Raw genomic sequence first — 26030 nt, 5'->3', positions numbered from 1 at the left:
CGTGAAATGTGGCTCTTTTCTTTAAACATTCGTAAAATCAGAATTTTCCTGCTTTTTTAGCGTAGCCAATTACCCAATTGCATTATGCTTCCTCTCTACTGATGACGATCCCCACCCTGATTGAGGAGAGCGAGACTGACACACTCCGACACGGTTGCAGTGTTAATTTCGTTGACGAATGATTTTCGTCATAGTTTTCGTCAACGAACCTTTTTTTCATGACAAAAACGAGACGATGACTAAATAAAAACTACATAAAAGGATAAAAACTATGACGAAATGAATTGACACTTTCGTCAACCAATAAAAATGAGACGAAAATGTTTGGCAGGGACGACATCCAATCAGAACTGATTTAGCTTTGTGGAAGGTAGGGACAAGTTAGAAAGAGATCCAATCATAACTACTTTAGCGTATGTGGAGAGGCGGGACAAGCCGGGTAGCCATCCAATCAGTACTAATCTCTTTTGCAGTACCGCGGTAAGACCACACTTGCACAAATTTGATCTAAACCCGGGAAGTCCAGACTAGCCTGTGAACTTTCTTTACTCATGGAACCAGGTTAACTCGACAATGTCAACAGGGAGAAAGAGGAGAGCCGATATATGGACACATTTCTCATTTGATGTAGTGAAAAACAAGACGATGTGTAAACCATGTGGGGCGATCTCGGGTAAAAACACAACAAATCTGAAACAACATCTGGCACTGCTGGCAGTATAATGCCAACATAACGGCACTGCTGCTTTTATTGTACCCAGTTTTATAAAGAATGTAATATGCAATTTGTTATAAACAATGCATATATTTTTCAGGCAGAGCAGACTTACTGGTCATTAATATTTTGTTATTGTTATGCTCAATAAGCAAGCTCAGGTAAATAAAGATGTTGTTTGAAATAAGTTAAATCTGTTTTTGTGTGTATTGCACATTCAAACATTAATAATATTCCATAACTGGTTCAAAATGTTTCATTTTGTGTAAGTGTATATAATTTACATTTTACACCCTTTATATTTTAGTCGACTGAATCGACTGTAGATTTAGTCGACTACGTTCTTATAATAATTAGTCGACTAAAACTAGACTAAAACTAAAACAATTAAGATGACTAAATTATGACTAAAACTAAATTACATTTTAGTCAAAAGACTATGACTAAAACTAAATCAAAATTTGCTGTCAAAATTAACACTGCACGGTTGCAGTAGCCGACTGCATCTTTTCACCTACACGAGGTGAGTTCCTATGCGGATCAGCTTTGTGTACGGAGAGCCACACCCTGATCAAGGCATTATCCCTCAACCCTGTGCAGGCTTGTATATGTGTAGTATGAGAGCCTTTAGGCAGGGCGGCACGGTGACTAAGTGGGTAGCACTGTCGCCTCACAGCGAGAAGGTCCTGGGTTCGATCCCCGGGTGGGGCGGTCCGGGTCCTTTCTGTGCGGAGTTTGCATGTTCTTCCCGTGTCTGCGTGGGTTTCCTCCGGGTGCTCCGGTTTCCTCCCACAGTCCAAAGACATGCCGCTAGGCTAATTGGAGACACTGAATTGTCCCATAGATACCTAGCCGCTGGGATGCACAGACCAGTGCATTGTAGTGCCGGTCCCAAGCCCAGATAAATAGGGAGGGTTGTGTCAGGAAGGGCATCTGGCGTAAAAACTGTGCCAAATCCCGCTGGCGAAAAAATGCCGACCCCGGAACCGAAAAACGGGACGAAGGCTGAGGAACAAGAAGAAGATGACGGCTACCTCTTGGCTGTAGGAATGTGTCCCCTGTGTGTCGATAGCATACAGTTTCTCAGTAAGCTCCATCTTCAGCTCACTATCCACTGAGCAGTAGTAATCTTCTGAACTGCTGGGCTGTAAAACAACAAAAAATCACTAAATCATACAAAAAGAAACATCCAAAAATGCCAACAAAATAATCTCAACACTTAGGTAAAACTTTTCGTCTTACCGTAGAGCAGCTGCTTAAGCTAGGAGTAGCACTGCTTGGCTGTGGAGTCTGAGGAACACTAAAGTTGGCACCCAGGTTGGCCATTTTCTGGCTCTCAGTGATGGAATGAGTTGCAGGAGGATGCATTGTAGGAACTTTAGCACATCCTGGGAACTCCTCAAACTGAGGACGACCTATATTGTAGAAGACATGAACAAGGTCACTGGAAATGCTGAGCAGAAGGATGAATAGAAGTGGTCATGTCAGACGTTTGGGAGGAACAGCGATCTAATGTATTAGCCCATTACTACTAAGACTGAAAGCTCCTGATATTGTATCCTGGCTGTCACTGAGGGCGGGGGTTGTGTAGCCTCTGCTGTCTGGTCCATGTACTTGCACTAGTGATGGGGTATTCACATTTACATTTTTGACACTAAGCAGATGCTCTTACCCAGAGTGACTTACAGTGCTTCCACAGTAAACAGTAAACTACTCTAGTTTAAGTAGGGACGTTGTAGCCTAGTGGTTAAGGTACTGGACTGGTAATCATAAAGTCGCTGGTTCAAGCCCCACCACTGCCAGGTTGCTGCTGTTGGGTCCTTAAGCAAGGCCCTTAACCCTCAATTGTTTAAACAGCATACTGTCACAGTACTGTAAGTCACTTTGGATAAAGGCGTCTGCTAAATGCCGCCGAAAATCTAAATGTAAGTAGACAAGGATTCAAATCTGTTGGAACAAAGTATTTTTTTAAAGAAATGAACTGAGAACTAAAATGTACTAATTTACATTTTAGTGCTTAGTAAATAGGTGGGTTTTAATCATCTTCTGAAGACAGTGAGAGACTCAGATGTTTGGACAGACAGGGGAAGTTCGCTCCACCACTTGGGTGCAGTAATTAGACAGCACATAGTTCATACTGCCACTCTGTACATGGTACAACTCTCTGTGACACTCCATCACTAGGTGCAAATCATAATATGATAACTCTCCTCTGCCAGCTCAAGGGTCATACAAGCAGCAAGAGCATTGCAATTGGGGAACTGGCAATGAATTAACTGCGAAAAAGTGGCTTGTATTGATCTTACCAAAGCTGAGGGTGACAACAGTATCGCCAGGATTTGGTGCCAGGATGGTGAGATCCTCGGGTTCTTCTTTGAGCTTGGTGAAAAGAGTTCCCGTCTCAGAGGCCACGCTCGTTGGAGGCTGGCTGAAGAAACTACTCATGTGGTGGGTCAGAGACTCGGTCTGGTCTTTGGAGAAGATTGTTAACTTCTCCTCGATGTCACTTTTAAATAAAAAAGAGACAGTGAGTATTAATCCAGTTCATAGCTTCTGTAATTACCAAAATAACATTTCAGGGTGGTAACTAGACAATTTACTGTATAATGATTGGATTTGAACCAACCTCAGGACGTAGTTGATGCACACAATGCACTGTGGTTGAGAGTTGCGGCTGTTGTAGATGACAGTGCCTTGTGTGTCCATCCACACATAACCCCCGTGCTTGGCCAACATTCGGTAATGACCACTCACAGCCTGACCTTTTGTGCATACTGTAGAATGAAGAAGAACAAAAAATAAAAATACAAGGAATAAAGTGACATTAGATATGGAATCAATCTGTGATTAAACTGTTTAACCTTCAGGTAAAAAATTTGTCCATTGTATTGAAAAAAATATATATAAACACAATTATAATGTGATGCCTGCAACACACTCCAAAAAAGTTGGGACATGGGCAAAAATTGAGAAAAGTTTATTATATTCAAGTTAGTGTTTCATAATAAGCAGGTACATGTAACATGTAAGGGAATTACGATTGGATATAAAAGGAGGATCAACCAATGGATCAGTCTTTACAAGCAACGATGGGTTGTGCCTCACCACATTGTGCCAAACTTCAAGAGAAAATGTCCAATCAGTCCAAAAAGAACATTTCTAAATCCAATACTGCAAATAATTTAGTCTTTCACCATCTACTGTTAATAATACTGTAAAAAGATACATGTAATCTGGAGAGATCTCAGACAGTAGACTGCAAAGCCAGGAACCACTGTTGAATGTGCATGACCTTTGAGCTCCCAGACAGCATTGCATAAAAAACAGTCATACTACTGTAATAAATATAGCCACACGGACTGTGGAGTACTTCAGAAAACAATTGTCACTTAACACCACTGTAGCAAGAAATACAACCTTAAACTCCTCCAACACTTCCAAACATAAGTGTCTTTTACGAGCTAAATTGGTTCTTCTTAAAATGTGTCCAAAATAAGAGAGCTTCTGTTTAGTTATTGGGCTTCAAGTGAGAGGTTGGGTTTGATCATATACTTACTACCATAGATACCTTAGATCAGGGTTTCCCAACCTGTTTTGCACCATGGACCGGTTTCATAGAAGATATAATTTCACGGACCGGCAGGGGCGGGAAGATATAATATTGCTTACAAACAGTGTAAAATGAGCTTATTTCGCTGCAACGAGACGCTGCTCCCACCTAGGGGTGACAATAGGACAATAACACCCGAAATAGAAGCAGTGCAAACTACTTTTGTAGCAATCTCTAATTATTCATTCTTTCTGTGCAGCCCGGTAATAAATAGCCCACGGAACCTGGTGGTTGGGGACCTCTGCCTTAGATCCTCAGACATGCTTTTTTAAATGATCAAGATATGGAATTCAATACAATGAAAACTATGTAATATACTGTTAATATATGTAATATATGCAGTTTGACATAAATGTATTTCTAAATTAAAAATTAAAAACTAGCCGCTCAGGTGGCGCAGCGGTAAAACACGCTAGCACACCAGAGCTGGGATTTCGAATACATCGTAGCGAATCTCAGCTCTGCCATCCGGCTGGGCGGCTATATGAACAACGATTGGCTGTTGTTCATGGTGGAATGAGCCGGACCAGGGTTCCTCATAACTGGTGCAATTACGACCTCTGCTGGCTGATTGATGGTGCCTGCGCAGAGTTGGGGAATAATGCTCTCAGTACACTAGGCTGATCCGCATATGAAATCGCCTCGTGCAGGTGAAAAGATGCAGTTGGTACTGCTCATGTGTCGGACGGGACGTGTGTCAGTTGCGAAGCTCCTCAGTCAGCAGTGGAGGGTAGTATCGGAAGAGATGAAGCATAACGCAATCAGGGTAACTGGATACGACTAGATTAAAGGAGAAAATTGGGCGGGGGGTCTTAAACTAGAAAGCTAAAATATTATTTTATTTGCTTAATAATTAAAACTTTAAAACAAAGCTTTTGTGGAGAGACTTGGAGAGAAGTCTTAATTATTGTTTAGATTTTGTTCCATGTTCTTGGAGATTACTAGCATGTTTTATTGACTTAAATGGTAGTGGGATTACAATACTGTTGACGCTAGTAGAATAAGATTTAAGAATCGGTCTGTTACCTTGCGGCCCTCCCCAAACAGTGAGGGTTACATACAAGTGACAGGGATTACCAGAATACATAGGGGGGCAGATTCCCAAACAGATTGGCATAATGTAATAGGGCAAAACTGCAAATATGCAGAATCTTTATATGAGACTCATTATGCAGGCCAGGAACACAGCCACAGACAGTAAAAAAATCACAGATAGAAGTTTTGAAAGACTGTTTATGTGGCTTTTGTGGTCTGGACTTGTGTCAAGTTTGTCGTGGGAAAGTCGTAGGCTTGGGATCACCAAGTTCAGCTGGGCAGGATTAACTCACACTGCCATATTCTGCTCTGAAGCCTGGTCACGTTGACCCAGCCACTGAGTCCACACAGCCAGAAGGGAAACCTTACACACACATTCTCTAAAGAATTAGCAGTTTTGTGTTAGCTATGCTCAGAGAAAGCGCTGTAATTGTCTGTCATAAGTATAATAAGCTTTTGAGTACTGGCAGTGATTTATGGGATCAGTTAATGGTCCACCAGTAAGGGCTCAACATTCTAGTTGCTTATTTATAAAGTTCTTATGTAGAAGACATAAAATACATATACACCTCCACACACGGTGCGCTAATTCAGTCCTTTGCTTTCAACAAATCCAATCCAGATCAACACCTGCCTTGCTGGTTTCTTTTCTTCTTCTCATCACACAGTGAAAAGAGCCTAATTACATGTTAACGTCACTACAGATAGAAGCCACTCCACCTCCAGCATCTGATTAAGGGGCAATCTGGGACACCTGGCCGTGGCAAGAGCACACCAGCCCTGTTCGGCTAAATGCTTTTATCTCCTCTGTCACAAGTCACCCATAATGGGATTCAAGACATCCTAATGCCCACTGCAGTCACCCCCTAATAGAGCCAATCCAATAAAAGCTCTTTTAAATTACAATCATAACTCATACACGCATGTAAAATGCAATTTGTCTGCCCGGGGCCTGGTGGCCTCAGTGCCCGTTCCCATCTGCAGTCTGGAGTCAACGTTTGTGTTCCTCACCAGATATCGAGTTTCAGGGCTTGTTTAGACAAACAGTGCCATCTGAAAACCAATTTCATTGGGACCGGCTTTAACAGCTTTGTGATGAGAATTAATTAGAAAGAACATAGGGGTTTATTTTAGGGACATGATAAAACCTGTGAAAAAAGTCAGGGGCTTCTTGCATTAAGGAGAAAAATGCACTTCAGTTATCGACTTGCTTTTTGCAGGTTTAGTACTCGGTTGAAAACACATTTGGCAGGTGTTATCTGTAGTCTATAGTCTTTTGGATCTCAGTTCATTTTGCAGCTTTTGTTGGGGTGGTGTAGAACCTTGTCACAGATATTTAATGGGTTTAAGATCAGGACTCTGGCTGACCATATTTTAAAGGACTCTGTTTTGGTGGTATGCTTTGGGTTTATCATCTTGCTGACAATGATAACAAACCTGGGAGCAGTTTTATCCAAGAATGCCTTGGTCTGTCTTAATAAACTCACACCACACATACCGCTAAGAAATCGAGTGTAAGTCTCATCACACCATAAAACACATCCAGTTTATTGGACATTCTTACATGTAACATGTTTCTTATTTTAAGCATGGGCTCTTATACTACTTTTCCTTTAAAAGACCCTTTGGTGAAAAATGGTTTTACTATAAACAACACTTTTAATTGCAGGTAGCATTTAAGTAGACAGATCACTTTATTAATCCCAAACGGAAAGTAAATATATAAGTAAGGGACGCCCATGTGGCGTAGTGGGATAATCCGCTAGAGAACCAGCGCTGAGATTCAGAACTCCCGAGTTCAAACCTCAGCTCTGCTATACCGTTCGACTGGGAGCCCTCTACCGGGCATAATTGGCAATGCCTGCAGCAGACAAAACTGGCCATTTAAAGTCTGCCGGGAGGGTTAAATACTGGACTAATGTGGGTGGGGTCATCGACTCTGTGTGTCTGTATAAGAAGTGCAGAGATCAGTGTGTGGCTCTCCGCACGCGAATACTGGCCTCACATGCGAATTCATAGAACATGTGGGCGAATAACAAGGGGTGGGTGTACTGCACACTCGTCGGAGGGAGCGAGAGGCAGGTGAATATACCCTCCTCGGACACGATCAAAGTCTCCAGCAGTGGAAGACAAATTGACTACGCTAAATTGGGAGAAAATGGGTAAAAATGAATACACAAACTAGCAAAATAATAATATATATACAGTGTATCACAAAAGTGAGTACACCCCTCACATTTCTGCAAATATTTCATTATATCTTTTCATGGGACAACACTATAGAAATAAAACTTGGATATAACTTAGAGTAGTCAGTGTACAACTTGTATAGCAGTGTAGATTTACTGTCTTCTGAAAATAACTCAACACACAGCCATTAATGTCTAAATGGCTGGCAACATAAGTGAGTACACCCCACAGTGAACATGTCCAAATTGTGCCCAAAGTGTCAATATTTTGTGTGACCACCATTATTATCACTGCCTTAACCCCCCTGGGCATGGAATTCACCAGAGCTGCACAGGTTGCTACTGGAATCCTCTTCCACTCCTCCATGATGACATCACGGAGCTGGTGGATGTTGGACACCTTGAACTCCTCCACCTTCCACTTGAGGATGCGCCACAGGTGCTCAATTGGGTTTAGTCCATCACCTTTACCTTCAGCTTCCTCAGCAAGGCAGTTGTCATCTTGGAGGTTGTGTTTGGGGTCGTTATCCTGTTGGAAAACTGCCATGAGGCCCAGTTTTCGAAGGGAGGGGATCATGCTCTGTTTCAGAATGTCACAGTACATGTTGGAATTCATGTTTCCCTCAATGAACTGCAGCTCCCCAGTGCCAGCAACACTCATGCAGCCCAAGACCATGATGCTACCACCACCATGCTTGACTGTAGGCAAGATACAGTTGTCTTGGTACTTCTCACCAGGGCGCCGCCACACATGCTGGACACCATCTGAGCCAAACAAGTTTATCTTGGTCTCGTCAGACCACAGGGCATTCCAGTAATCCATGTTCTTGGACTGCTTGTCTTCAGCAAACTGTTTGCGGGCTTTCTTGTGCGTCAGCTTCCTTCTGGGATGACGACCATGCAGACCGAGTTGATGCAGTGTGCGGCGTATGGTCTGAGCACTGACAGGCTGACCTCCCACGTCTTCAACCTCTGCAGCAATGCTGGCAGCACTCATGTGTCTATTTTTTAAAGCCAACCTCTGGATATGACGCCGAACACGTGGACTCAACTTCTTTGGTCGACCCTGGCGAAGCCTGTTCCGAGTGGAACCTGTCCTGGAAAACCGCTGTATGACCTTGGCCATCATGCTGTAGCTCAGTTTCAGGGTGTTAGCAATCTTCTTATAGCCCAGGCCATCTTTGTGGAGAGCAACAATTCTATTTCTCACATCCTCAGAGAGTTCTTTGCCATGAGGTGCCATGTTGAATATCCAGTGGCCAGTATGAGAGAATTGTACCCAAAACACCAAATTTAACAGCCCTGCTCCCCATTTACATTTACATTTACATTTTCAGCATTTAGCAGACGCTTTTATCCAAAGCGACTTACAGTACTGTGACAGTATACAATCTAAGCAATCGAGGGTTAAGGGCCTTGCTCAAGGGCCCAACAGTGGCAACCTGGCAGTGGTGGGGCTTGAACCGGAAACCTACTGATTACTGGTCCAGTACCTTAACCGCTAGGCTACAATTTACACCTGGGACCTTCACACATGACACCAGGGAGGGACAACGACACATTTGGGTACAATTTGGACATGTTCACTGTGGGGTGTACTCACTTATGTTGCCAGCTATTTAGACATTAATGGCTGTGTGTTGAGTTATTTTCAGAAGACAGTAAATCTACACTGCTATACAAGCTGTACACTGACTACTCTAAGTTATATCCAAGTTTCATGTCTATAGTGTTGTCCCATGAACAGATATAATGAAATATTTGCAGAAATGTGAGGGGTGTACTCACTTTTGTGATACACTGTATATATATTCCCTGGCCAAGCGACCAGGGTCCTTTCTGTGTGGAGTTGGCATGTTCGCCCTGTGTCTGTGTGGGTTTCCTCTGAAGCTCCGGTTTCCTCCCACAAGTGAGTGTGTGTGTGTCTTGTAATAGACTGACACCTGTCTGGGGTGTTTCCTGCCTTTTGCCCAATTAACCGTGAACCTGAACAGGATAGTGGTGGAAAAACAGACAATGTTTATTTGAGTTATTTAGCCAAGCACCTTAAGATTTCAGGCAGTAATAGTCATTCTCCTTTGCTCAATAAAAATTAAAAAATATATATATATTTTAATTATTTATTCATGTATTTTTATATGTATTTATTTATTTATTTTATTTTATTTTTAAATTTTTTTTAACTAATCAGAACATTGATGAGTGCAGTGATGAGTGTTAAAAAGAGCATTATCCAGACATGCGCCGTGCCTTATGAGCTTTGGCCAAAACAGTAACTGTGAAAATGTGGAAGTCAAAATCTGAGCTAATCTGTTCCATAACACTTTCTGAAATATTTTCTTAACTCCATCATGCAGTGTGTATGGTGAACTATAATCTGCTTTTGCATGGTGCTGAAATTTAGTTTTGCCCTGAAATTAGCTCTTGGTTACAGCAAGTCTGTGTGAGAAAGTGACCTGACTGTTTGGGAAGTTTATGTACTGAGACAAGAGTGATGTAGAAGAGTTGGCGGTACTTACAGTTCTGGTGGCTTCTGGTAACATTTTCCGAGTCGAGCGCATGATAAAAGTCATAGACAGAGCGACCCAGGAGATCATCAGGACTGTAGCCTATCAACTCAGTTACTCTGAAACACACAAACACATGCGTGTGATTTTGTAAAGATATATCATTTTATCGTCTTTTCCTTTGAACTCTGAGCTCTAAATATTTCATGATTAAATAATGATTCTTTTCATATGGTCTGGTCAGCAGAGGACAAGAACTTGATGAACTTGTGGTGGGATGAATTTTAGTGTTGTGCATTTCTGAGTAGGATTAATGCCACTTTCCCATCCTTGGGTCAGCACACTGCGAGCGATTCTACAAATGATCCTCACCTTCAGTTCTGCTGGAGTGTAAACAAGTTCATCTTCACTGTCGGTTCAAACTGAATCAACATGTGATCAACTGTTTCGGGATCTCAAAAAGTCCATTACATTACTGACGTCAATCGCGAAGTAGTTTTTGTTTTGTTCTATTTTAGTGTTCAATGAGGTTACTTATGCATTTTTCCTGACATTTCAAGCTGATCCTGTTTGTTCTTTTGTTGCATAATGTGGCAAAGGTTCATTTTGAAGTTGTGAGAGCTCTTAGGAATGAATGCCTAGAGTTTTTTTAGAGGTTACATAAGACTTTACAGCTGCAGATTATATCTAAATTCTTTTTCAGCTATTTAAGGTGCACTGGTTAGTATTTTATAGAGCTTTAATATTACAAATAAAGTGCAAATACACTGATCAGCCATAACATTAAAACCACCTCCTTGTTTCTACACTCACTGTCCATTTTATCAGCTCCACTTAGCATATAGAAGCACTTTGTAGTTCTACAATTACTGACTGTAGTCCAACTGTTTCTCTACATACTAGTTTAGCCTGTTTTCACCCTGTTCTTCAATAGTCAGGACCGCCACAGAACCCCCACAGAGCAGTTATTATTTAGGTGGTGGATCATTCTCAGCACTGCAGTGACAATGACATGATTGTGGTGTGTTAGTGTGTGTTGTGCTGGTATGAATGGATCAGACACAGCAGCGCTGATGGAGTTTTTAAATATTGAATCCACTCACTGTCCACTCTATTAGAAACTCCCACCTAGTTGGTCCACCTTGTAGATGTAAAGTCAGAGACGATCGCTCATCTATTGCTGCTGTTTAAATTGGTCATCTTCTAGACCTTCATCAGTGGTCACAGGACGCTGCCCATGGGACGCTGTTGGCTGGATATTTTTGGTTGGTGGACTATTCTTAGTCCAGCAGTGATGGTGAGGTGTGTAAAAACTCCATCAGCATTGCTGTGTCTGATCCACTCAGACCAGCACAACACACATTAACACACCACAACCGTGCCACTGCAGTGCTGAGAATGACCCACCACCCAAATAATACCTGCTCTGTAGTGGATCTGACTATTGAAGAACAGCATGAAAAGGGGCTAACAAAGCATGCAGAGAAACAGATGGACTACAGTCAGTAATTGTAGAACTAGAAAGTGCTTCTATATGGTAAGTGGAGCTGATAAAATAGACAGTGAGTGTAGAAACAAGGAGGTGGTTTTAATGTTATGGCTGATGGTGTATTTGGGTGGCATGGTTTGTCCATGCTGTATAGAACCTAGGTGTAATTCTTGCCTCTGTTCACTGTGTGAACATTTGCATGTCCTTTTCAGTGTCTAGGTGGGTTTCCTTCATGTACTTTGGATGTTTTCACCTCCCTAAAACATGCAAAAAAGTTGGACTGCCAGCTCTGCAAGGGTTGAGTAAGTAAGTGAGAGAATGGGTAGTGTGTGTCATCATGTGATAGAATAGCATTCTCTTCAGGATACCTTGAGTTTATAAATGGTGCCAGATTCACCACAACCCTGACCAGAATAAACTGTATAGTTCTTAAAGAATGAATAAATGAATATGTAAACTAATCCCAACCATTCACAACCCTACCATGAATGAACTCTAACAAAGACTGTTTTTTCGCCCAACATACACTATATGGCAGAAAGTATGTGGACAACAAACCATAAGCTTTCTGGATATCCATCTTTCCCATTTCTGGTAAGGCTTCCAAAAGATTTTGTAATGTGTCCTTAGGAATTTGTGGCAACGATGTCAGGCACTGATCAAGCAATCATGGTTGCTGGCCAATAGCACTGCTATGTAATTAAATGTAATTAAAACACCTGAAAAAAAAAGGTCCACATACTTTTGGCCATATAGTGTAAGTGCTTTTCAACATAAAAGAGGACACAAAATCCATAATGAAAACTAGACAAACTAACCTTACTAACTGACCTAGCCCTCACCAACTGTTTAGGCATTGTGGTGACTTCATATTATCAAGACAAGATCAACAAGACATGGTGTGCACATGTGCATGTAGCTGTAGGCGTGTGTGTAAGCATATGAATGTGACTGTGTGTGTGTGTGTGCTACCTTTCATCACAGTAGGTGAACTTCATGTCCATGCTGTGTCGGCTGAGGAAGGTCTTGCTGTCGAGTGGCGTGTCAATGTTGGAGGGGTGAGGGATGGGTTCACATAACATGACCACACAGGTTAATGGCGGCTCTTTAAACCCACACCGAGTGCGTGAAGGGCAGCTGTTATACACTCTCAGGTGGCCTGTGCAGTGCAGCACCTGAGTGGAGAAAATAAAAGTCAGAAAAAGCTTTTGCTCTACTATAAGTATTCATTTGCATGATTTTAGCAAACCCCAGGACACCTCTTGATTTATACAATTGTTCAATTAACCAATATTTCTTTATTATAGTAGAGGATGCCACAGTGGCAAAGCTGGTAGAATGAGCACCATGCAGCAATGTGAGTCTTGGGAACTGGCTTTAATCTTTAACTCTGGTAACTGTCTATATTCAGTTAGACTAGAGTATAAGTATATATACTTTATTCACAAGTATAAGCAACCATAAGTGTGTGATGCTCATTCCAGATATTCCCACCTTGTTCCTAGTGATTAATGTAAATGAATTAATGTATCCACCTCAATTAAAGACCATAATCATTTTGATGGCAGGCCAGACTACACATATTGGTAAGTGGAAACACAAACATGAAACAGTAATGACATATTTTTTAGTGAAGCAACAGTGCTACCCACCGAGCCACCGTGCCACCTTTACTCTGTTACATAGCCATTAAGAAATAAGTTATCATAAGCAATTTCCAGTTTAGACAGGACATGATCCAAACAAACAGCTGATAGTTTTGAATGGATTGCTGTTGCATAATACACCTACTTTACAGTAGGTGGGGTGAAGGTAGAGACATACTTTACAGTCTAATGCTGTTTGTCTGATGCTGTTCTGTTTAAGTCACTGCTGTGTTGTTTCATTGTATGTTTATATATAGTATACCTTTCTATTATTTAATTAGATGTTTATATGTTGACACCTGCACCCAAAGAAATTCCTTGTACACCTGGTACTTGGCGAAATTAAGATTCTGATTCTGATTTTAAGCTCCATTCATTTGCTTTTTTAAATCTGCTTGTTGAAGGGCCATGGAAAGCACTATAATGGTGTTCATTAAACACCTCAAATAATTTCCTCACTATGTACTGGCATTATCAGCTTAAAATATGGGAACAATAATGCTGAATGCAATGATTTCCACAAGATTTCTACTCATACTACTGTTCCATTTATCTCTCACTATATTGAACAGTCTGCAGCATGCATTGTCGACTAAAGATAATCAAGTTTTTTTAGATATGTTTATTTATTGTTTAGGGTGAAAGTTTACACCTTACTCATTACACCAAGTTATGCATCTGTCATGAATTCTAGCTTTGTAAAATCTTTGTCTTTGGTGTTATTTTTGTCTCTGATCTTATTTAGGACATTAAGTGACTATTCATTTAAGATCCTATGCATTTTTCTCTTTTATTGTACATCACAATTTAAATTGCTGTAATATGCAAACTGAACAATTTCCTTTGTACTGTGTGAAAAAGCAAATAAATAAAACTGAGGAAAAAAAAAAAGATCCTATGTATTCCTGCCTGTGAATTTAAACATACGACTCCTGTTCAATGTACTAATGCTCTGTTAGAGTTTTGTTTTTTTATATTTTCTATTTCACATACACCCATCAGGGCAGGCTTACGGTTTCAATAATTTCTAATACTGTTCTATTTCTGTGACTAAATTATTCAACCTGTTTGTCAAAAAAGGTCAAAAATGTTTAGTAGGGTTTTTGAAAATATGACCAACTGCTAGGTTAAACATTTACATAAATCACGTTAGATTATTACTTCAGGGTTGTCATTAAATGTTCCAGTGAATTAAATAAACCCTATGTATACTGGCACATAACAGTTATTAGCTGCAGTTAATTATAATCAGTATGGGCAAAGGCTGGAAGAGAGGCTTCTTTCTTGCACAGCATTCTCTAATAAAGTTGTGATGTAAAGTTTGTTTGACTGTGGACAGTATCTCCTTTGTATCCACAGCTTTTAATTATACATAAAAAATTATACGTAATAATCCCAAAATGTTTCACTTAGCATAAGGTGACAGCTTTGTTCCTGACCTTGGCAAAAAACTACATACACAGACTTTAAGTTTAGCACAATTAACCCTATTTTCATACAATAAGAAACCCATTTAAACCAGTAAACAAAAATTCATAATTTGCTTTTGGATAATGTATGAGTTCCTTCAATTTAGTCACAGAAAAAAAAACAGTTGCAAAAATAATAACTAAAATTTCAAGCCTGTCATGAAATGCACGTCCTTTACAAGTGTATGTGAAGTGTTGACTTTGACTGTACATGATGTACCTTCCAGCTGGCTGATTTGAGATTGACTGTGCGGCCTCGATTTGTCACTGTACATTTCATTCTCATGAAGAAGTCTCTTTTTGTGCTTAACTCCTTGCCTTTTTTTCCTGCACCTGCACAGAAACACAACAACAATTAATTCTACAGTTATTAACTACTGAAAATAACACTGCAGCCTGGGTATTATAAAAGCCAAGAGAAAAGTTATAAAAGGTATACGCTGATCAGCCATAACATTAAAACCACCTCCTTGTTTCTACACTCACTCTCCATTTTATCAGCTCCACTTACCATATAGGAGCACTTTGTAGTTCTACAATTACTGACTGTAGTTTATCTATGTCTCTCCATACCTTTTTAGCCGCTTTCACCCTGTTCTTCAATGGTCAGGACCCTCACAGGACCACCACAGAGCAGGTATTATTTAGGTGGTGGCTGATTCTCAGCACTGCAGTGACAATGACATGGTGGTGGTGTGTTAGTGTGTGTTGTGCTGGTATGAGTGGATCAGACACAGCACCGCTGCTGGAGTTTTTAAATACTGTGTCCACTCACTGTCCACTCTATTTGACACTCCTACCTAGTTGGTCCACCTTGTAGATGTAAAGTCAGAGACGATCGCTCATCTTTTGCTGCTGTTTGAGTTGGTCATCTTCTAGACCTTTATCAGTGGTCACAGGACGCTGCCCACGGGGCGCTGTTGGCTGGATGTTTTTGGTTGGTGGACTATTCTCAGTCCAGCAGTGACAGTGAGGTGTTTAAAAACTCCAGCAGCGCTGCTGTGTCTGATCCACTCATACCAGCAAAACACACACTAACACACCACCACCATGTCAGTGTCACTGCAGTGCTGAGAATGATCCACCACCTAAATAATACCTGCTCTGTAGTGGTCCTGGGAGAGTCCTGACCGTTGAAGGACAGCATTAAAGGGGGCTAACAAAGCATACAGAGAAACAGATGGACTACGCATCCAAAGTGCTTCTAAATGGTAAGTGAAGCTGATAAAATGGACAATGTGTTTAGAAACAAGGAGGTGGATTTAACGTTATGGCTGATTGGTGTGTTTTACAATGCAGTTATTTGTAGTATGTATAAGATTTTCACGACCAACCATGTTTAAATGCAACACACAAGTTCAAGCTGTAATATACAAATTCATTAATCAATAATGCTGTAACCTTTCGTTCTAAACAGTTGGCCTATGGCCTTTAGTTCTGAAGTAAAGAATGTTCACACAGGAGTGTGGACTTTTTCTTCTCAGGCACAGGTCACAGAGGGACAGGGAAAACACGGCTAGAGCTACGGTAATTCTGACTTGCTAAAGCACTAACAGAAAAGGAAGAAGAACAGAGCTCCTTCCTGTTGTCAGAAATTATAAAGCTTATGGAGAATAAACATATTTATGAAGACTGTAAGACTGGAAGCATAACGGCGCACCCTCAGCCTTTGCATGACCAGTTACCAGGATGCCAGTCTGCACAATAGCCAACAATGCAAAGGGACTCAAACAGCAACAAAGACACTTCACTGTACCAGACATGAAAGAAAGACTTCAGGAGTCTCAAACTGTGGTGCAGAAAGAGAACAAAGGTCAAAAAAGGGGTGAGGAGATGAAAGACGAAGAGCCAGACAGGGTCAAATGGCCAGGGAGGTCTAACAGTTAAGGCTGGTTGTTTTTTTCCACATGGTTGTGCTTCTCTTTTAAAGGTTTGTTTACATGAAATAGTTCAAAAATAAACCAACGTCAACTGCACAAACATGCAAAACTGTGAAAATAACCTTTATTGGAAAGCTAGATACTATAACATCTTTGGAAAACTTTGATACACTTGGACATTACCAGTTTTGAGGCTCAGGTTCTCACGGATCTCATCGTGGTCACAGGGATGTGTGAAATCAAAGATACTGTGACCGATCATTTCGACCTAGAAAAATAGATACATAACATTAATATGACATTTAATATTACAGCCACACTGCCTAGGTTAGGCCTTCTTTTTAAAAAAGGACAGTTATTAACATGGGACATCAATATTAAAAGAGGTGCAGAAATCAATGCCTGTGATTGAGGGCAATGTTCATGGATCAGCACTATTCAATATACAGTGTATCACAAAAGTGAGTACACCCCTCACATTTCTGCAGATATTTAAGTATATCTTTTCATGGGACAACACTGACAGAATGACACTTTGACACAATGAAAAGTAGTCTGTGTGCAGCTTATATAACAGTGTAAATTTATTCTTCCCTCAAAATAACTCAATATACAGCCATTAATGTCTAAACCACCGGCAACAAAAGTGAGTACACCCCTTAGTGAAAGTTCCTGAAGTGTCAATATTTTGTGTGGCCACCATTATTTCCCAGAACTGCCTTAACTCTCCTGGGCATGGAGTTTACCAGAGCTTCACAGGTTGCCACTGGAATGCTTTTCCACTCCTCCATGACGACATCACGGAGCTGGCGGATATTCGAGACTTTGCGCTCCTCCACCTTCCGCTTGAGGATGCCCCAAAGATGTTCTATTGGGTTTAGGTCTGGAGACATGCTTGGCCAGTCCATCACCTTTACCCTCAGCCTCTTCAATAAAGCAGTGGTCGTCTTAGAGGTGTGTTTGGGGTCATTATCATGCTGGAACACTGCCCCGCGACCCAGTTTCCGGAGGGAGGGGATCATGCTCTGCTTCAGTATTTCACAGTACATATTGAAGTTCATGTGTCCCTCAATGAAATGTAACTCCCCAACACCTGCTGCACTCATGCAGCCCCAGACCATGGCATTCCCACCACCATGCTTGACTGTAGGCATGACACACTTATCTTTGTACTCCTCACCTGATTGCCGCCACACATGCTTGAGACCATCTGAACCAAACAAATTAATCTTGGTCTCATCAGACCATAGGACATGGTTCCAGTAATCCATGTCCTTTGTTGACATGTCTTCAGCAAACTGTTTGCGGGCTTTCTTGTGTAGAGACTTCAGAAGAGGCTTCCTTCTGGGGTGACAGCCATGCAGACCAATTTGATGTAGTGTGCAGCGTATGGTCTGAGCACTGACAGGCTGACCCCCCACCTTTTTAATCTCTGCAGCAATGCTGACAGCACTCCTGCGCCTGTCTTTCAAAGACAGCAGTTGGATGTGACGCTGAGCACGTGCACTCAGCTTCTTTGGACGACCAACGCGAGGTCTGTTCTGAGTGGACCCTGCTCTTTTAAAACGCTGGATGATCTTGGCCACTGTGCTGCAGCTCAGTTTCAGGGTGTTGGCAATCTTCTTGTAGCCTTGGCCATCTTCATGTAGCGCAACAATTTGCTTTTAAGATCCTCAGAGAGTTCTTTGCCATGAGGTGCCATGTGGGAACTTTCAGTGACCAGTATGAGAGAGTGTGAGAGCTGTACTACTAAATTGAACACACCTGCTCCCTATGCACACCTGACACTTAGTAACACTAACAAGTCACATGACATTTTGGAGGAAAAATGACAAGCAGTGCTCAATTTGGACATTTAGGGGTGTAGTCTCTTAGGGGCGTACTCACTTTTGTTGCCGGTGGTTTAGACATTAATGGCTGTATATTGAGTTATTTTGAGGGAAGAATAAATTTACACTGTTATATAAGCTGCACACAGACTACTTTTCATTGTGTCAAAGTGTCATTTTGTCAGTGTTGTCCCATGAAAAGATATACTTAAATATCTGCAGAAATGTGAGGGGTGTACTCACTTTTGTGATACACTGTATATATATACACACCAATCAACCATAACATTAAAACCACCTCCTTGTTTCTACACTCACTGTCCATTTTATCAACTTCACTGACAATATATGGGCACTTTGTAATTCTACAATTACTGACTGATAGTCCATCTGTTTGTGGTCAGGACCCCCACAGGACCACCACAGAGTAGGTATTATTTGGGTGGTGGGTCATTCTCAGCACTGCAGTGACACTGACATGGTGGTGGTGTGTTAGTGTGTGTTGTGCTGGTATGAGTGGATAAGACACAGCAATGCTGCTGGAGTTTTTAAACACCTCACTGTCACTGCTGGACTGAGAATAGTCCACCAACCAAAAATATATCCAGCCAACAGCGCCCCGTGGGCAGCATCCTGTGTCCACTGATATAGGTCTAGAAGATGACCAACTCAAACAGCAGCAATTGATGAGCGATCGTCTCTGACTTTACATCTACAAGGTGGACCAACTAGGTAGGAGTGTCTAATAGGAGTGGACAGTGAGTGGACACAGTATTAAAAAACTCCAGCTGCTGTGTCTGATCCACTCATACCAGCACAACACACACTTTAGGGTCTGGTCGATGAAAATGGGTCCGATTACACGGGTGCCCCATATTCCACACCACACTATAACATTTCACATCACCTACGACTTTGGTGTCTGCCGTCCAGTGAGGGTTTTCGTCACTCCACTACCTCACGTTCTGGCGGTTGACCAGAAAAAAAAAAGGTCCTTGTCACTGAACAGAAATCCCTGTGCGAATCCCGTTGATGTTGGTCTAACGCCCAGGAGCAGAACTCGACACGTCTATCAGGGTCATCCTCTGATAGTTTCTGCTGCAGCTGAAGGGGTGCCACTTATTGGTATGAAGAATCCGTACAAGGGATGACTAACTGACACCACATTCTGCTGTGAGATGTCGTGTGCTGCGTCGTGGATTTTTCGCAAAGGCTGCCAAAACCATTGTTAAGGTTTCTTCATCGGTGGCTTGAATTCTAATCAGTTTGTGTAACACAATCCCAACTGTACAATCCCAACTTTAGCATCATGTTATTGGGATGTTTTTGAGCAATGAGGACTGGCAATGTAATCAGGAATGATAAAAATGCTGCACAGTACTGGAAAATCTTGAATAAAATCGGCTCCACTCTGCCAAAAGTGAAAAGGAAGTATGACATTCATCAAGACAGCAATCCAAAGTACAACTGCCATAGAATATGGCAAAATGTTAATGAATGGCCCAGTCATGGTTCTATATTTAACCTTAATATCTGTGGTAAGATTCCTTTTTACGGCAGGAGTCTGGGGTTGCTCTATTGCTAGTATGTGTGTATGTAACAGCAACTATGTTGGAGCAGCTCCAGAGGAACTCCGTGAATTACCCAGAGAGTAAGAGCAGGTGTTACATAGATAGTAGAAAATCAGGTGTTTCCTACAGTACTGGTTCCACAGGTGAGTACACACACGATCCATTTATAGAGCTTTCATTCACTGTGGAACGCGTCAGCTTTAATTAGCATGCTTTGTTGTGTGTTTATCTTCATGTGTGTATGTCTGTGAGTCAATATAGTTGTTTATGTGCTCACCTGAGTCAGGCCCATGAATTTGTTGATGTTCTCTGACAGAAAGATCATGTCTCCATCTGTTGTCACAACTGAGATGAAGCCTTCCAGAGACTTCAGATAAAGACTGTCTATCTGTCTGTCTGCATCTGTTTTACTGTCACTGCAGCCTGTCATGCAACACACAAAAATAATCACATAATCCGGTTAAAACAGGGTCAGCAATTCAAGAAATGATGATAAATATATGTACAATAACGGTTTCTCATGTGTAGTCTTTTACAAAATGAAAGAAAATTTAACCAATCTGCATAAAAACATGCCAATCTGACATGTTTTTGCATCCACAGTCCACATTTAAACCTATTAACATCTATTAACACCTATTAACCGCATTAACATCCTATTGCAATTTTAAATAGAACAGAATAAAATGCCTTTATTTGTCATATATACATATACAGATGTACAGTACGAAAAAATTATTTTTAAGCATATCCCAGCTTGTTTGGAGCCAGAGATCAGAGTGCAGGGTCAGCCACTGTACAGCGCCCCTGGAGCAGAGAAGCTTAATGGCCTTGCTCAAGGGCCCATAAGTCAGACTCCCAGTCTTTTGATTAATAGCACAAAGCTCTACACACTAGACTACCACTGTCTCACCGACTTCAAAATTGGCAGCTTTATTATTACACAAAATGACTCACAGTGCTAAATAAAAGAACATAAATGAATGGAAAACCAACAGGACATTTAAAGCACAGGAGGTGCTCAAGGCCAGGTTTCAAACGTCAGCCGCCTGTCTCCAGGCCCTTTGATTGCAGACAACAGGACATTGGTTCGCATTACATTTCTGGTCATGCTTGGAGCATCCTCCCTAACCGGTAAGACACATTTGGCTCATACTTGACCCTGAACAATGAGGACAGCAAAACCTAGGTTGGTGATCGGGTTGCAGAGATTGCTGTTGGTTCATGTACAGTCAAAAACACAAAGTAGCAACAGTTAGCTTTCAGAAACTTCCTAACATATCTGAATACATGTTCTTAGACCCTAGTAGGGACCAGATGTACTTACATGATAGGATCTAAAATAATCAAGATTGTGAGGCCGCTCAGGTGGCGCAGCGGTAAAAACACATGCTAGCACACCAGAGCTGGGATCTCGAATACATAGTATCAAATGTCAGCTCTGCCATCCGGCTGGGCTGAGCGGACACATGAACAACGACTGGCCTGTTGATCATATAGGGGTGGGGTAATAAGCCAAATAGGGTCTTCTCGTGACTACTACGACCTCTGCTGGCTGATTGATGGCACCTGCACAGAGGCAGGGAAAAAGTGTGCTGATCAGGGTGTGTCTCTCCGTACACAAGGCTGATTCGCATATATGCACTCGCCTAGTGTGGGAGACAAAATGCATACGGCTGCTGCTCACGTGTCGGAGGGGGCGTGGGTTAGCTTCAGATCCTCAGATCAGAGTGGGGGTCAGCATTAGTGGAGAGGAAGCATGATGCAATCGGGCAATTGGACATGCTACAAAAGTCAGGAGAAAAGGGAAGAAAATGCATAAACAAAAAAAAAAATAAAAATAAAATAATATATATATATATATATATATATATATATATATATATATATATATATATATACAGGGGTTGGACAAAATAACTGAAACACCTGGTTTTAGACCACAATAATTTATTAGTATGGTGTAGGGCCTCCTTTTGCGGCCAATACAGCGTCAATTCGTCTTGGAAATGACATATACAAGTACTGCACAGTGGTCAGAGGGATTTTAAGCCATTCTTCTTGCAGGATAGTGGCCAGGTCACTACGTGATGCTGGTGGAGGAAGACATTTCCTGACTCGCTTCTCCAAAACACCCCAAAGTGGCTCAATAATATTTAGATCTGGTGACTGTGCAGGCCATGGGAGATGTTCAACTTCACTTTCATGTTCATCAAACCAATCTTTCACCAGTCTTGCTGTGTGTATTGGTGCATTGTCATCCTGATACACGGCACCGCCATTGGATGCACATGGTCCTCCAGAATGGTTCGGTAGTCCTTGGCAGTGACGCGCCCATCTAGCACAAGTATTGGGCCAAGGGAATGCCATGATATGGCAGCCCAAACCATCACTGATCCACCCCCATGCTTCACTCTGGGCATGCAACAGTCTGGGTGGTACGCTTCTTTGGGGCTTCTCCACACCGTAACTCTCCCGGATGTGGGGAAAACAGTAAAGGTGGACTCATCAGAGAACAATACATGTTTCACATTGTCCACAGCCCAAGATTTGCGCTCCTTGCACCATTGAAACCGACGTTTGGCATTGGCACGAGTGACCAAAGGTTTGGCTATAGCAGCCCGGCCGTGTATATCGACCCTGTGGAGCTCCCGACGGACAGTTCTGGTGGAAACAGGAGAGTTGAGGTGCACATTTAATTCTGCCGTGATTTGGGCAGCCGTGGTTTTATGTTTTTTGGATACAATCCGGGTTAGCACCCGAACATCCCTTTCAGACAGCTTCCTCTTGTGTCCACAGTTAATCCTGTTGGATGTGGTTTGTCCTTCTTGGTGGTATGCTGACATTACCCTGGATACCGTGGCTCTTGATACATCACAAAGACTTGCTGTCTTGGTCACAGATGCGCCAGCAAGACGTGCACCAACAATTTGTCCTCTTTTGAACTCTGGTATGTCACCCATAATGTTGTGTGCATTGCAATATTTTGAGCAAAACTGTGCTCTTACCCTGCTAATTGAACCTTCACACTCTGCTCTTACTGGTGCAATGTGCAATTAATGAAGATTGGCCACCAGACTGCTCCAATTTAGCCATGAAACCTCCCACACTAAAATGACAGGTGTTTCAGTTATTTTGTCCAACCCCTGTATATATACTATAAAATCAAGATTGTGAGGTCGTTTGATATTGAAATCTGAAGTTATTTTTAGAATTAATAAATTTTTATTATTAACTACAATAGTCAAAATGTATTGAGGTTAATATTATGATTATGTGTACGTATGTATTATTATGTCAATAATTTAGTAATATATCAATACAAGGACCTAACGAAGATAGTAATACAAATATGTGTGTGTGTGTGTATGTGTGTTCATTCATCATGCTTTGGTTCTTGAGCCATGGCTTCCAGCCAAAACAAACCAGAACAACTTCATCCTGCTGGTCCGAATCCTCCCAAAAACCTCGACCTCCCTTTTGTCACTTCCCTTGGGCCTCTCCTCCCACAGAAACAAACACTCACACACACACACACAAATAGCCACTATCTATCATGATACCTTGTAATTCTAGGAGCAAAATCTATTGCTCAAGTCCTAATTGAGACAAATGGAAGCATTTTTCTTCGCAAATGAGGGCGATCAACTTTGAAAAAGTGTCTGTCTCAAATGAACAAATAATGAGGTACGTTCTTAGAACACAGGATGCAATGGAAAGTAAAAAAATAAGGGCATGTAGTTTGGACAAAGGTATGCGCAGTCTTGTAGATGCAGACAGACATATTTTACAGTATACTGACAAGAAAATGGCCCTGATAACCAGCTGATAACTAACTTAATTTTGTGGTCTTTATAATGATTTCTTATTTTCTTATTGATTACTGATTGATTGCCTGTTCATGTACTGTGTCTGTAACACAAGTCAGGCAATATATACAATATTTACATTTCAAACGGTTTTAAAAGTTGTGTCTGCATATATATTTTCATGGTGAAATTCCTCTTCAGCTTCATCTTTAGCAGAGGCCTGAAGGGTTTGTGCCAAAAACTGTTCAGCCCCAGTTCCAGCCCAAAAAAGTAGCCTAGTAGCCTAGTAGGCAGAGCTTTAAGATATCAAGTGAAAGGTTGAGAGTTCGAATCCCAGCTCTGCCATGTAGCCACTGTTGGGTGCTTGAGCAAGGCCCTTAACCCTCTCTGCTCCAGGGGCGCCGTACAATGGCTGACCCTGCGCTCTGACCACAGCTTCCAAACAAGCTGGGATACTTGAAGAAAGAATTTAGTTGTACTGTACTTCTGTATATGTAAAATGACAAATAAAGGCATTCTATTCTATCTATCTAGTGCTGTTTTTGTGCCAGACATCCCTTTCGCAATCATGGCCAAAAAGTTCAAGGTCTTATTAGACCACATGCTTTTGCCAGACGTGATGTCAATTTGTGATCTGCTAATTTTCCTGAACCTTTATTTAACTGACAAAGATTTTTTACTGTTTTCCCTCACCATCTCAACCTTTTTCTATAAACTGAAACAATTTTAGAATTTGATACCTGCAACACACTCAAACAGAAGCTGCCTTGAACACAACACGCGTCTCTCTAAACTCCCAATATTCTCTGTGCCAATAACACCCTCACACATATGCAAGTTGACCATTCTGTGACCGTCACTGTTGTACACCATACTATAAAAGATGTTGCCTTTTGCACCTTTCACTGTTTTTAGATCGACAATGACAAAATTAAATTAATAATAACGGTCTATCATCGGGAAAAGCTAAACACCCAGAGACTGAAATGATTTGTTAGTCTTTCAATAAATGGACATCAATAATATTGCGCAATTATTGACATTTACTAGAGCCTGGAATTATCTAGTATTTATGTGTTGGTCTTTGCCCTGTGATGGACTGGCAACCTGTCTGGGGTGTTTTTTACCCTGACCAGGATAAAGTGGTGGTAAAACAGCCAATGAATAAATGAATAACTGAATGTTGGTCTTGTTTGTTTGTTTGTTTGTTTATTAGGATTTTAACTTTGGTTACATTCATGGCAGGAATGGTAGTTACTCACCATACACAAGGTTCATCAGTTGTCTTTGGACTGTGGGAGGAAACCGAAGCACCTGGAGTAAACCCACACAGATACAGGGAGAACATGCAAACTCCACACAAAAAGGACCCAGACCACCCCACCTAGGGATTGAACCCAAGACCTTCTTGCTGTGAGGTGACAGTGCTACCCACGAATGTTGGTCTTCAACACTAAGTTCTTGTTATGGGGCTTCCAAGTTACTTGGAAATAAGAATCTCTTCTTTAAACAAACTCATTGTAAGCATTTAAATTTATTTACATTTACATTTTCAGCATTTAGCAGACGCCTTTATCCAAAGCGACTTACATTACAGTTAGAGTATACAGTCTGAGCAATTGAGGGTTAAGGGCCTTGCTCAAGGGCCCAACAGCAGCAACCCAGCAGTGGTGAGGTTGAACCAGCAACCTTCGGATTACTAGTCCTGTACCTTAACCACTAGGCTACGGCTTGCCCATGAGCAATCCATGAGGCTCTTTTTCTACTGATGTTTCATCCAAAGATTTTAGCAGAATAGCAAAATTTGCTATTGACTGTTGCTCGTGTAACCTATTGTGTAACTGAGCTGTTGTTACTCTTTGATTTTATTATAATAGGTCAAACAGTTGACCAGTGCAGCTTTAGCAAGGTAAAAATGTAACAATCTGTAACGTTCACATTATTTGTTGAATAGATGGTATACTAAAACAGTGCAACACCCATGTCTACGACTGCATGCTTGTTTTTGTGCACCTGTTGGCAACCGAGTGTGACTGAAATAGCTCTAGCCTCCTATAGAAAGAGGTCTCAAGAGCTTAAAAATAAATAATGAGCAGAGCAGTCTTGAAGAAATGTGACTGTGACGCACTATAGATGCACTCTGTTTCTCTCTCAGAATGTATTAGTAAATCTGGCACCGGTTCAGAGGAGGTGGAGTGTTGTTGCAGAAGGAGAACACAGAGCGGCTAAACACTGGGGGGTCGGAAGCTTGTGATTGCTCCAGTGTGCTTCCGTCAGATAA

At 41.5% G+C, this 26030-nt stretch overlaps 1 protein-coding gene across 2 annotated transcripts in view; it reads right to left on the bottom strand.

The window, feature by feature from the left end:
• The window catches only part of epas1b (endothelial PAS domain protein 1b), a 93931-nt gene that overhangs the window by 11926 nt on the left and 55975 nt on the right, over positions 1 to 26030 (bottom strand). For both annotated transcript variants that reach the window (XM_062995976.1, XM_062995977.1), the window contains exons 3-11: positions 20218 to 20363; positions 16724 to 16808; positions 14881 to 14993; positions 12518 to 12720; positions 10069 to 10175; positions 3342 to 3489; positions 3022 to 3221; positions 1958 to 2130; positions 1750 to 1860 (exon numbers count right to left, since the gene is read on the bottom strand). In XM_062995976.1, coding sequence (XP_062852046.1) covers positions 1750 to 1860; positions 1958 to 2130; positions 3022 to 3221; positions 3342 to 3489; positions 10069 to 10175; positions 12518 to 12720; positions 14881 to 14993; positions 16724 to 16808; positions 20218 to 20363 — 1286 coding nt within the window. The remainder of the gene's footprint in view (positions 1 to 1749; positions 1861 to 1957; positions 2131 to 3021; positions 3222 to 3341; positions 3490 to 10068; positions 10176 to 12517; positions 12721 to 14880; positions 14994 to 16723; positions 16809 to 20217; positions 20364 to 26030) is intronic.

Source organism: Trichomycterus rosablanca, chromosome 5 (assembly GCF_030014385.1).
Source record: "Trichomycterus rosablanca isolate fTriRos1 chromosome 5, fTriRos1.hap1, whole genome shotgun sequence".
Classification (NCBI taxonomy): domain Eukaryota; kingdom Metazoa; phylum Chordata; class Actinopteri; order Siluriformes; family Trichomycteridae; genus Trichomycterus; species Trichomycterus rosablanca.
This window is presented reverse-complemented; position numbering and strand designations above follow the sequence as displayed.